General features: G+C 53.1%; 1 protein-coding gene across 1 annotated transcript; it reads left to right on the top strand.

Annotated features, from left to right (window-relative positions):
* The first annotated feature begins 292 nt into the window (after nt 1–292).
* On the top strand, nt 293–13,551 carry LOC107208313. Its single transcript, XM_015636597.3, has 3 exons — nt 293–1,149; nt 1,250–2,288; nt 11,714–13,551. The coding sequence occupies exons 2-3, from the start codon at nt 1,811–1,813 to the stop codon at nt 11,887–11,889; spliced, it is 654 nt and encodes a 217-aa protein (XP_015492083.1). The 5' UTR covers nt 293–1,149; nt 1,250–1,810; the 3' UTR covers nt 11,890–13,551.
* Nucleotides 13,552–13,799: the final 248 nt, after the last annotated feature.

Genomic DNA, 13,799 nt, shown 5'->3' with positions numbered 1-13,799 from the left:
TGCTGGATTTGCAGGATTTCTGCTGGCTGGTAGCACGCACACACACAGACACACACACACAAAGTTAATCTTTTGCTATTATTTCTCAGAAGCTCCATTTGGCTGCTTTCAGGCCTAATGTGGTGATTTCCTTGCCCCCATGACAGCTGTTTCTTACATGGGGAAGCAGAAAAAAAATACAAATAAATAAAATGAAATTTAAAAAGTGAAAACGGGGGTTTTGATTTATTTTCACCTCCAAATATAGAAAGAAAACTTCCCCCTCTCTAAGATTTCCTCCTCTTTAAATATGTCCCACTGCCTTCAAACCAAGCCAGCAACACAGCGATCCCAGAGATCCCACCAGCAAGGCAGATGAGATGTATTTGTAGGGAACACGAACCAGTTTAAGACCATTATCAAGGTGACCAAGGACAGGCTGGCTCTCACCAGTCGGCACAGACAGCTTAGCAGGGAAGGGAGACGGCGAGGGAGCTCAGCCTCAAACCCTCCGTGCTTTCTGCAAACCCGTCATCCCTCCAGTGCCAAAACTTTGCTGGGCGGAGGCTGGCGGGGAAGGAGCGGGGCTGTGGGGAGCATCACTCCTGCGGGATGCTGGCGGTGGGATGGATGATGTCCTCCCCGCTCCCGGCGCCATGTGATTCCTCCCTGCCGGCGGCTCCGCTCCCAGACAAAGGCTGAGCTCAGCGCCCGCGGGCGGCTGGACCCGGGGTACCCACGCTCCGGCTGCTCCCCACCTTCCCCTGCACCTCCCCGGGAGCACCCAGCAGACGGATCAGAGCTCATCTTTTGTCATCGAAAGGATTAACTCCCCGGGGAGCAGCGGCGGAGGCTGAGCCTACGCTCCCGCCACGCATCGCCTGCTTCCCGGCACACTCAGGAGTTTTGGAGCCAACCTCCCGGCAGCTAATCCCGCTCGCTGCTGGAGCCGGGGAGGCTGGGAAGAGCCGGCAGGGTGAAGGGACAGGAGGGAAGAGAACGGGAGGAGTGTCCGCACACACGGGCGTGCACCAGCACCCCGCACACGGCGTCGGGCAGCGGCACCGGAGCGGCGGCTGCGGGCGGGGAGCTCCGCAGGGAGCCCAGCCCTCAATAAAACAAGCTGGAGCGTCAGGAGAGAGGATCTGTTGGCTTGGAAAAGTCTTTAAGGTAAAACCCGAGACCGGCCGCTTCTGGGCTGGGCTGGGGGCCGGGTGCTGGGCTCTCTGCCGGCGCGCTCCTTGTCTCTGACTTGGTTCTGGTTTTAAAGGAATCGATCGGGAGATGCCGGTAAAAGAAGTTGCTGAAAGCCAAGCTGGAATGGCCTGGAGCTGTGCGCCGCCGGCCCCGTCACACACAGGGAGCAGCTGAACTTTGTGGGGTCTGAAGATTTTTCATCTCTGCGAACGCTCTGGGCAGCGTCACGGCACAGCCAGGACGGCACCGCACACCTTGTGCCTGACCCAGCCCGGGACAGAGCCAAGAGGGGATTTCTGCCTCTCCAAGGACCATCGCCTCTGAAAAATAAAAGCTGGAGGAGGGTAATTTATCTTTCTTTTCCAGATGACTGAAAATACCTACAGGATCCTGTCTCTCCGGTTTTCATCAGTGAGTAGCATAAGGGAGAGGTGGCTGAGGAACAAAAATGATATCGGTCAAAATCATTCCAGCACCTACTTTTTCCTAAGGAACTTCGTGCCCATAAGGTTTTTCTGCGGGCATTTCCAGGAGTGAGACCGAGGTACCACAGATGCATCCCTACAGGATCATGTAAGAATTTGCAAATGAGAAACGAACCCCATCCAGACCTTCTCTGCCCGCTTTGCAGTACATGGTTTGGTGTAAGCACAGCAATTCTCACCTCTTTCTCTCCCTTTTAAGTCTCTTGAGCTTGGAGACCTCTTTCCTCATTGCAATTATGATTATTTGCAACATCAGTGCCATCAAAGATTGGAGCACTTTCCTTTCCCAAATCCTCCCCAGCGTTAACAAGACTCTGAACTTGGTACAGCAAGTGGAAGCCACCACCAGCTCGGTGGTAAGTGTCCTCCAGGACCCCGAGCAGGACAGCTACCTGTCCAATAGCCAGTCCATGAACTCCAGCAACTTCACAGCTGGCCTGGACCACTTGTTCCAGTACTCATACTCGGACAATGACCAGCTCTACAAGGAGTACAAACCCCCTCCTCGAGATGCCATTCCTCTGCCCAAGGCTGTCCTCTACCTTCTCATGGCAGCCCTGGTGGTGGTGGCAGTGGCGTACGCCATCGTCGGCCATCTCATCAAGGACCTCATTTACGACTTCGTAGGTGAGTGTGGGCTTCACGCGCTGTGTGCTTGTGGCCAGAAACAGCCTGGTGCCAAGCCTGGACGTGCTGCCTGGCGTCTCTCCTTTGATTTGGGTGGGGTTTAGACCAAGCCTTGACCCTTTCACATTTGCAAGAGTGTTAGTTTATTTAATGTGCTGGGTTCTCCAAGTTGAGTTCTGTGTTGACCATCTTCCCAGAGGAAATCCTTGGGTTTAGCCCCCTTCCTAAAGGAGCAGCTTTTGCGCCTGTGTGCCTGTGTATAAATGTGTGTGCGTGAGGCTGTGTTGCCAAATGGCTGTAAAATCCCTTGGCCAGTTTCAACTGAGCTTGGATTAGAGGTCTCCAATATGAAAAGTTTCATGGCAACAGACACCTGAGCTCAGGATAACAGCCCACTAGTGCATAGTGAGAGAAAATCTGCCATATGAGCTTAACCCCTTATTAGGCACCAATGAGTCCACAAACTCCTAGGAAACACAGCTCAGCAGTCTGGTTCTCTTGTTACCTCAGAACAGCCATCACAGCCCCTGCAACAAATCCACGCAATGACAGCCCAAAGAGGGTGCATTGTTTTGAGATCTGCCTTCCTCCTCTTTGGTTTAATCCTGTTGCTGATGGACGCTGTCCCTTGCCATCAGGGCCACAAACACTGCTGGCTGCTGTGGTCAGGCAGAGTGCAGGCAGAGGTGCTTGGCTGCTTATGACAAACCCTCAGTGATACTCTTTCTTGCTCTTTGCCCTGTAATTTGTAAGGCTGGTCGTGCTGGGGAGTGCAAATGTGTCCAATTCCCACCTGAACCTCTGATTCCTTTGGCCCCTACACCTTGGCAGCCATCATGTCCTTTTGGGGGTCAGGGTCTTGCTTCAGCATGCTGGTGACAGTTTTCCAGCCTGGATAGGGAGCCAGAAGGGATCCCCAGAGGGATTTAAGCTCCTGGCTCCTGCAGATGTGCACACCCCCCAAAAGCTCTGGGAACAAAGCCCTGCACAGGGAAGCGAGGCTGAAATCCCTCTGCACAGCCTTGCTCTGAGCCTGACCCTCAGTCAGGGTTGAAGCCCTGCAGGCTGCATCTCTGCAGGGGGAGGAAGATCACACTCATCTGGAACAAAATCCACGTGTTCATTCATGATTCTGCTTTATATCCCTGCTCCTGGGACACAGGAGGCACGCACCAGCCAAAACTCCAACCAGTGCTGAGGTGAGGGCAAGCCAAGTCCTTTGGGCAGAGGGTCATGACCGGGCAAGGGCCAGCAGATCCAGGACACAGGGATTTAGAGAGGAGCTATTTGGGACAAGAAAGGTCAAACCTCCTGGCAGGGAGCAGTACTTGGGGTCTCACACCAGGCTGAGCCTGGAAAACAGCAGGGAGCTGCTGCTGAGGAGTTTTTCTTTGCTCCAGATGGAAGGGAACGGATATATTGTCTTAAAGTGTTAAATTTAACACTTAATCAGCAGCTTGCTGGGGCTGTAACATCATCTGGCTCTGTCTGATTCAGCGCTGCCTTCCCCACAAAGGTAGGCAGTGGGGACAGCACCTAAAAATATACCCACTCCTGTCCCAGGATGCTGAAAGGACCAGGTCAGGCCAGGTTAGACAGTCCCCTGAGGCAGGGCCAGTCCACTCCCAGTGCCCGCAGAGCAGACACCCCTGCCGCCGTGGCTGAGGTCCCTGATGCAGGAGAGCACAGATGTGGGTGCTCAAAACCACCCCTTGGGTGGGTACTGCAAAGCAGGGCAAAATCCACAGAAATGCCATGCCCCTCCAGGCACACAGGGGGGCTGCAGCTGTGCTCAGGAGGCCCCAGATGTGCTGCTTCCAGCTCGGCACCAACATTCCCTGGTGACCTTTAACTTCAGCCTCTGCGTGGGACGAGGTCAGCAGGGTGCCCCTTCTCTTGCAAAGCCCTTTGCAAGGGGACTGCACAGCCTTTCACAGCACCGTGGCCATGCCAGGGCTGGACAAGCACAGGGACAGAACTGGGGTCTGCCTGCTTCCTGGCACTTTGGAGGAAAGTGGCCACTATTGCCACTTTTCCCAGTTCAACACCCCTTGCTGATGGCAAAGCGTCCTCCCTGCCCTGGGTGGAGGCAATATCTCTCCAAGTTAGGGTCAGAAATCCAGATGTGAGCTTCCTCCCCCTCCAGGCACAGAGGAGAAGGCATTTCCCAAACTCCAGCAGCACCCCTGAGTGCCGAAGGCTGCCTCCAGCTCATCCTAGTTAGCACTCCAGGCCCATCTTCCCACAGTTTATACCCTCAAAATGAGCCAGTCCTCGGAAGAGAGTGGACGAGAGCGTGTTTGTTAACGCTGCCAAGGAACAGCCTTTAAAGAGAAGGTTTCATTTGAATGAGTTTGCATAAAATTACTTCAGGGACAGGACAGAGAGACCGAGGGATAGTAAATAAGAAGCTGCTCTATTAGCTCTCTTAACACAATGCCTGGATTTATATACTCGGCAGCAGCTCCAGCCTCTGCTATCAGCGTTTCTGCACTAATCATGTTCAGAAATATAGAGGGAGAGATGGAAATAAGATGCCAAAGGGCTGGAGCCTGTTTCAGGGAGATTAAAGTGGGAATAGTTAATCGCTGCTTTAAACAGTCACTTGGAGGCATCAGGGATGATTATGACTCCTCAATAACAGCTTGTCGGACACGGACTGGGGAGTCAAAGCATCACCCAGCCCCCTGCACTCCCAGGAACAGTGAGAAGCAGGTGCTGGGCTCAGTTTCGGATGGTGAAGGGGTTCTCGGGATGCTGCCAAGGTTTTTTCCCTGCAAAATTGAAATGGGTATTTGAGACACCGACACCTCTCTTGCAGATGCTTCTTAAAAAATCAATTAGAGCTTGCCCAGGCATCCCCAGGGGCACATGAGCACTGTGGGCTGCGGAGGAGTGGGAATGGGAGGCTGCATTGGAGAAGGAGGAAAGATGCAGTGTTGAAGAGTTGGAAGGCAGAGCACTTGGGTATGGATAAGTGGGCTCTGAAAGAGCCCCTCTTCAGCTCTTCCTGGAGAGACCTGGCCAAGGAGAGCCCCAACACCTTAATTTCTCTCCAGTCCCTCCTGCTTGCTCCGAGCTGACCAAGTCTCAATTTGGCTTGTCCAAAACTCATCAGATGTCCCTGCCTGGGGTTGGACGCAAGCCGAGGAGGGTGGGAGGGAGCCTCCTGCGTGAGCACAGCTCAAACCCCACCACCAGTTCAGGCAAATTGGGTCGAAGCATTTGGAAAGCTGCTTAACTCGGAAGCGCTGGAGAGCTGCCAGAGCCGGCGCTGCGGCGAAGAGCTGGCTTGGCAAATGACAAGCCTGTCACCAACGTACGAGGCTCCTAATTACTGCAATCCTTGGGAATCAGCCCGCCCTCCCTCCTCCGTCCCCAGCAGCTCGCTGAATATCGCTCCTATTTAAACATTAAAAAAAAAAAAAAAAAAAAAAAAAAAAAAAAAAAAAAGGAGGAAAAGGGGGAAAAAATAAAAAGTTTGACGGGAAACAAAGCTGTTGCCATGGAGACTGCACGCGTGTGGTCGCCGGAAAAGGGAGAGCATCTCGCTCCTGCATGGGAACCACACGGGAAGGGGCTGATGGTTTGCGTGGGAGCAATGCCTTGCAGGGAGACCTTGGCTGGTGTCACCTGGTTCAGCCAAGGTCTCCTCTGGGCTGCTGATCTCCAGAGGAGACCTTGGAGGAAACTTTTCCCTTGGGAATGTGCCCAAGGCAGATGCTCAGCTGGCGCAAGGCAGGGCAGGTCACTGACACTGTGCTGGTCGATGGCTTTGGGACTGCCCAAAACCCTACGCCATCCTTGGAAGAGGGTCTTTCTTTTCTTTGCCCTTTTGACCCACCAGCCATATTTTTATTTTTCAGCCTTATCTCCAACAGCCACATTTCAGGCTTCTTTAGGAAACGGTCTCCTTGAGCAAAGAAACTGTGCATAAATGTAGCATTGCTGAAAATAGCTGCTGGGTGATCCTGCAGGGACACGGGATCCACTTTTAATTGTTCCACACAGAACCACAGGGCTCTGAGGATAATTCAGCCCACGGCAGGGATTGCAGGCAGCGTCTTAGGCCCATCAGAGGGAACTTACATATCTTCTTTTCAAAGTCTGTTTTGAGGACAATTCCTTTTCCTCTCAAAGTTGTGGGAAGAAACCACGTCAGGCTCCCTTCTGCTTTTTCATGTGTGCTAACCCACCTCTGACAGTGATCCCCTGCCTGTGTCCCTTCTGGTGCATGGGGGTGCATCAGGAGTTCCTTAGGTGTAGTTTAGGGAAGCAGTGGCTGCTGTAGGATAATTCACCACTCCCACTCGCAGGTTGGGGCTGTTGGCCGGACAATGAGTCTGGCCCTGCAAGAAGGGCCCACTCCAGGACAGCTGCATTTGCAGCCAGACCTTTGGAGCTCAGAGCTGGAGGAGAGGGATGGCTTCCAGCACACATCAGGCATTGACCGAGGCCTCAGGGATGCACCATCCCACAGCAGCCTTCCCATTCCTGCTGCCTCCATCCAGGGATGGGCTGTGTCAGGTCCTTGGGATGAGGGCTGTGTTTGTCTACTGCCCTGCAAGCACTGGTCTTCCCTGAGCTGAGACCAAGCAGGGCTCCTCACTCTGGTCACCTTCACTGTGCCTCTGGAAGATTTGGATAGCACATATCCACCCCCAGGAGCATGCCTGCCTCCCACCTACCACACCGGAGTCACCACCTCTCAGACACCCATTCTCTGGGGCTGCAATGCTGCCTGATGGATGGGATCAAATGCAGGGTTGCTCTGGTGCAGAGAAGCTGTTTTTAAGAGAATATCATAATTAATTGAATGCCTTTTCCATGTCACCCCTTTTCCCACCAGATGCTTCATGCTGGTGACAGCTCTGCAGAGGAACAGTGTCCTTACCTGTCCATCAGCAAAGCAGAGTGCTCATGCTGTTTGGGGTGCAGGACAATTGTGACTCAGCCAGCACAGCAAAGCTGAGAAATTTCTGCAAAACAGGGAAGGAAGAACAAACCCCAGCATCAAATTCATCTAGAAAGAAGTGAATCTGAGGGGGAGAGGGGGGTTTCTAACAAATTACTGTTGCCAGGGGCAGACATAGATTTTCCATAAGAACAAACCTGGGAGTTTTCTGCTGATTTTGCTAATGGATAAGTAGAGCCTGTCCTGCAAATGAGACAGATACAACATCCAGCTGTGACTGCTGCATCATGTCAAAGACATGAGGGATACCCTTGAACTCATCCATCGGGAATGCTCCGGCCAGAGCTGGCCCTGCCTTGCTGCAGAGCACAATGTGTCTGCTGGGTCAGGACTTGTTTCAAAGAAAGAGGTGCTTCTGCTCCTGCTGATGGGAAAAAGAGCTTTTTTAGCAGCTGCTTTCACACCCAGCTCCATTTAAAGCAAAACTAGAGCACGAGTTTGATTGTTCATCGAACATGTTGCCCCTTCCCTTCCTGTTTCCATCTCTACAGGGACTGTGAATGTCTCACTCACCAGACTGCATTTAAATCTCAGCCCTTTCTCCCACCCCCTTCTGCTCTTCTTTGGGATGTCTCTTTATCAGCAGCTGAAGTGCCTCACAGACATCCCACCCTGCCACCAATGAATGCAGGGGACAGGGCCACCCTCCTGGGGTGACAGTGGGCACCGAGCAACCCTGTGCCCCTCTGCAGCCAGACAACAGGAGGCTGCTGCCTGCACTGTCAGGGGTTTCTGAGCAAGGACCAGCCCTCATGCTGCTGGTATGAGGAGGGCACACTGTGCCATCTGGGCAGCCCCAGTGCTTCTCTGTCCCCAAAAATACGGTATATCCCAGGGGTCCTGCTTCCAGGGGTGCTGTCAAAGAGGTGGACAGAGGCAGGGAGGTGCAGGGGCATTTTGTGCCACACCACTCTGCTACTTGGGGATAATAATAATAATAATATTAATAATAATAATAATAATAATAATAATAATAACAACAACAACAACAGACTTGCTATTCCACAGCTCCTGATCTGCCCAGTCTGCTCTATCTCCTCTCTCCAGCTGCTTTGGATCAATGGCTCTGTATCGATCTCACCCCATTTCAGCACTTCCCACCTCTCCATTGGCCCTGCAGACCCCAGCAGGCACACTGAGCCTCGGCAGCACCTGATGGGCAGGAAGAGGTGTCTCTGGGCTAGATGTTGCTCCCCAGCCTGGCTGAAAAAGTCACTTTGTCCTTCTCTTTTATCCAAGACATTCACATACACACCATGTGCATGCCCTGAATTTTGCAGTATGTGTTATGAGCTCCTTCCAGAGGCTGGGTAGGGGCAGAAAATGCTTTTCCTTATCTCCAAGGTGTGACTGTCCTGGGTGTGGACATGCCACTAGCCCAGGGGCACACTGTGATCCTTGCTCACCTCAGGCCTGCCCTCACCTGTCCCAGCCCCATTAGATGTCATTAGGGTCAGGCCAACTTTGCTCACCTTCTGGCTGGAGATTGTTTGAACCCACATTTGGACTTAGATCCAAAAGAGGATTTTGTTTTCCTCACAGTGTGTATTTTTTGTGGCTCATGCATTCCCTCTGCCAGCTGTAAGGGATGGAGAGAGAAGCACCTGACATGGTGCTGAGGCTGCAGCTCCCTTCAGCTGGTCAGCACCACCCCTTGGCTCCCAGCCCTTGGCCACCCCCCTTACCCGATTATGCCCCCCTGCAGGGTTCATTATCCAAGGTTTCCAGCCTGTGTTGGCGCATGACATGAGGTTGTGCCTCCCATCCCCTGCAAAGTTCCTTCCGCATCAGAGCGAGGTTTAATCCCATTGACGCCAAAGATGTGCAGGTCTCCTCTCTCTTCTCCTTCATCCCTCCCCAGACATGCTGTGGGTGACCCTGGGAGACCTTGCCTTCTCACCCACACACTGAGAAGAGCCAGAGGGAGAAACAGGGGAGGACTGAGCATGGCTGGGACGGAGCTGGTGCTGGCTGGCAGGGGACATGAGGGCGCTGACATTTTTATGGTTGTTTCTCCGGGGTCCTGCTGGCAGGAGATCCTCTGCCAGCTCCATAGGGCCACGCTCCCCTCTTCCACACATGGCAACACGCTGAAGTTACAGGCCATAAATGGCCACAAATAACATGTAATTGTGTAATTACTTCACTCCTTACTTACACAGTCAAATCATAAAGGCATCGAAGTAAATACCCTCTAATGACAGCCTAATTACATCTTCCTGCAGATTACTGGGTAATTAGATCCAGCAGGCTCCAGAAATAATTCCCAGGGAAGCAGTGGTTGGGATTAGCACGCACAATCCAGCCTGCTCTTACCCAGGAGTCAGACTACAGCAGCCTCACACAAGCCACCTTCCCCGGCCACCCCAGCCAGCCACATCCCCTTGGGTGACAATGCACTGACACTTTTCCCATACAAATGGCTTTTGCTGGTGCCCTTGGTGCTCTCCAAAACACCCATCCCCTGCACTTCTGTCTTTACCACAGTGCCCCATCCAGCTCTTGATTCTTTTTCTGCCCACAAATGTCACCAGGGGTCCATCATCTGGCCACCAAATGGCACTTACCCCATCACAGGCATGTAACCCTCTTTGCTTCCTGTTGCACACAGCAATCCTTATCCGGATATCTCGTGGCTCCCGAGATATTTTAGGACCCATCACCCCTTTTTCTGCAGGTTATTCCCCTTCTTCCCTGCTGCTCCCACTGCAGTTTTACAGCTGACGTCAAGGAAAGCAAGCTGAGAACTTTAATAGTATTTGTAGGAAGCAATCTTGTTACTGCCTTCGGATTCTCCTCACAGCAAGCAGCTGTGTGGGGGCTGGAGGAGCCTGCGAGGTCTTGGGGGCAAGAGGCTCTGTCTGGGATGGACCAGACAGGGCCAGACCCGGAAGAAGGGAGTGTTTGGCCTTTAGTCTAAACCCAGTAAAGCCAAGCAAAATCAAAGCTATAAAGGAAAAAAGCCCTAAATGAGCCTTCTGGGCTTGGCTGATTTTCCTTGGGGAAGGGTTGGGATGGGGAGCCCAGTCTCTGGTGGGGGCTGTGGGTTGTTCAGGTGAAAGCTAAATGTCCTGGTTGGGACCGGGGGCAGATGCAAGGCTCCCCAGAAACCTTTGGACCAATTTTTGCTGAGTTTCCCAACCACTCTTGCCAGCACTGCGGTGGCTGAGGGAAATGTGCTGGTTCTTCTCCTGCCTTGCCTGTTGGACAGCCAGCAAACCCTGCTAGCACAGTGATGACAGTGAAGACAATTGGAAAACCAAGGAAAAACAGTCACTCTCTGGGCATGCTGCCTGTGCCCAGTGTGGTGGGAGCTCTACCCTCCTTGGAGACAGCCCCCTCCTCCAGCCAGCCCCTGCTGGCAGTGGGGCACAACCACCTCCACTCCCTGTCCAGTTCCTCTGGCAGGGTGGTCACCTACCAGGGCATGAGCATCATCCTGAAAATCAGGTTCTGCTCTCCTGGGGATGGTGTGGCCACATGGCTTCAGGCTGAAGAAAAAAATTCAAATATTGCATTGCAAAAACAGCAAAACTTTTGGCTTTTCTTAAAAGAAAAAAAAAAAAAAAAAAAAAAAAAAAAAAAAAAAAAAAAAGGGAAAAAAAAAAAAGGAGAAGCTTTGGGGCTCTCAAAAGCCCAAAATTTGACCTGCAGTTTGCACACTGAGCACAGGGTGGCCCACAGGTCATTCCTGTCTCTCTGCTCACACCTGAAGAAATGTCTGGACACCACTGGTGAGCCAAGAAATGAGATCTTCCACTCACTTCACACCTGTCATCCCACCCTGGCATTTGCCATCATTCAGTCCCATTTTTGCTGCAAAACTTTTCCACAGCCCATGAGAAAGACCTCATGGTCTTCATCACCTCACTGGGATGGCATTTCTGTGTCCCTGCTCCATCAGGAAGCCTGTGTCCTCTGCTGAAGAGTCATAACTGGAATGTCCTGTGGGGACAGAAAATACCCCACTCTGCAAAGGAGAGAAATTGTATTTTGTGACATCCAGTGGTGAATAAGCAGAGTTCCTCAGGAAAAACAAAACCAGGCTCGTCTGTTTTTCTGCCTCCTGACAGTAAAGCCACCTCTGCTTTGTTTTTGGTAGCAGAGCTAGGAAATACATTGCTAGAGACCCCAGATGCACGCTTCAGTTTGGAGGCACCTCACTCTCATTTTGGGGATTAACAGCGTGATTTCATCTGCCTAAACCAGGAGGGCTTCCAAGAAACCAGCAGCCTGAAGACCAGCCCAGAGCTGGGCAGAGCAGAGACCCCAACACCAGGGGGGTGGAGGGAGCTGAAGGGGCAGGGGTGGGCAAGGGACACTCCTGGAGGGGTAAGCACCCGGAGCTAGAGGTAGGGTGCAGCGGGAGGCAACAATTTTTGAGCCACCTTGAACTCTGGGAACAGCCAGAGGTGACCAGGGCCTTGTTTTGTGCTTTTCCTTTCTCCAGACTGGATCTTTGGCCCCAGCCCGGATGACAACAGCAACAAGAGCGACATCAACTGCATCAGCAACAGCGTCAACGAGATGAGTGAGCTGCCCGAGGCTCCGCGGCACCGGGAGCGCCAGCCCCAGGACGTGGTCATTGCCATCAGCGAGACTTGCCACTTGCCACAGCAGACGTGACCGGCACCACGGCCGGGCCGGGCGGCACGGAGCAGCAGGATGGAGCAGCAGGATGGAGGGGAGGGATGGAGCAGAGGGATGGAGCCCAAGGATGGAGCAGTGAAACAGTGCAGCAGCCGCCCTGCAGGACCGGGCAGGGAGAGGAAGGGATGGGCAGAGCCGGCACCGTGGAGCAAAGCCCTTCTCCCCCTGGTTTTACCAGCCTCTGTGGACCTTGCCGGGGTGGGTGGCATCACCCCTTCTCCCAGGCTTGTCAGCCCTGTCCTGACATCTGCCCTTGGGTTTGTGACCCCCTCTTTGTTCCCTGTGAATAGCAAAAAAGAAAAAGCAAATGCAAAATACACCCACCAAGCAAAGCTTGCAAGAGAAATGAGCTGGAGAGAGGCCGGGCGGTCCTTTGGCATGGGAATGGAGTGGGGAAAAGGGCAAAGGAGACAAGGAGGCTGCAGAGAAATGCGGGTGTCTGCATTTCTGGGGACAGGCCCAGGACACAGCAGGGAGCTGGGAGCTGCAGAAAGGCACAGAAAGGTCAGCAGGGGCCAAATGCTCTGGTACATTGGTGATCTGCCTGGGCCATCGCTCCTGCCTTTAGCTTCACAGCCCCAGCTCACAGCCCTTTTCAAGCAGGTGTGTCCTGTGGCTCTGGGACAGCAGGGTGACAGCCCAGACTTCTCAGGGAGCCTTACTCCTCTATGCCTGTAGCCAAGCCAGGGCCATCACATTCCCTCTGCCACATCTCTGCTCGAGCCCAGCACCCCCTGACAGGGAGCAGCCCTGTTGGGACCAGGTACAACCCCTTTTTCTGAGGAATGTTGCTGGAGAGGAGGACAGGGACCCATCTGCATGGAATCCAAACTCTTCATGGGGGAAAATAGCCCTTATATGCCTGCATCCTTCAGACTCATCCCAGCATGACCACCTCCTACATCACCCCCAAACTTCCTGCCACCCCAAGGGCTGCTGGCTCTGTACTGGGGACAGCCTCACACACATTGATGGAGCAGGGAGAACTCCCTCTTCTCCCTGGACGCCTTCCTCTTCCCAGCCAGAGCACCACCAACCAAAACTGCCCTTCTCTCTGCCCAAAGACATCCTTTCCCATTTGTAACTCCAGGCAGATCCCTGCTCCTCCCTGTTTAAGGGATCAGGGGAAACCAGCAAAATGTGAGGGGCAAGCTCCCAAACTGTGTGGGAAAAGGAGCATCCTGATGGTTTCATTGCTATTTTAAGATCAGCTCTTACCCCACTAAGGGTTTTAAACCAGGATAGCAGACTGGAGGCACTGGGACCAAGCTCATTCCTTGTGCCTCCCCCTTATGAAGATCCCTTTACTCTCCACATCTTCCCTGAACTTAAAAGAAAAGGTTATGCTGACGTGCCACAGAGAACAGGCTGTGGTCCAGAGTTCTGCCTCTGCATCCAGGGAGACAAGTCCTGCCTTTTCCCAGCCTGCAGTACACCACAAACAGCAGGGGCCAGAACAGCATTTTCCCCTTCTGAAAATGGTTAAGGAAAATGGATGTGGTTTCAAACTCCTGCTCCAATGGCTTTAATGAGAGCCATTACCAGCAGTCCCACGCTGGGGCTTTGTCGGCTTTTCAGCAAGCAGAGGCAGAGGACAGTACTCAGTTACCTCCCCCAATAATTAACCATTTCCAATCAGACAGTGTTCTGCCACCATCATTTTTCTGGTTTTTTTTTTTTTGAATCCTGGGTTTGTAGCGTGGCTGCTCTGGCACCTGCCAGGCTTGCCCTGTGCTGCTGGGGCTGTGGAGGGGAGCTGGACAGCGATGTCCCGGCAGCACGGGGGGGATGCTGGGGCACAATCCCACCAGTGTCTGCCAACTCCTGGGAATAAGGTTGCAGCACCAGAGCTGGCTGTGGGCTGGGGAAACTGGGAAGGTCCAAAT

The sequence above is a fragment of the Parus major genome, chromosome 8, assembly GCF_001522545.3.
Source record: "Parus major isolate Abel chromosome 8, Parus_major1.1, whole genome shotgun sequence".
Taxonomy (NCBI): Eukaryota; Metazoa; Chordata; class Aves; order Passeriformes; family Paridae; genus Parus; species Parus major.
The sequence above is the reverse complement of the archived record's forward strand: the minus strand, read 5'-3'. Positions and strand labels throughout refer to the sequence as shown.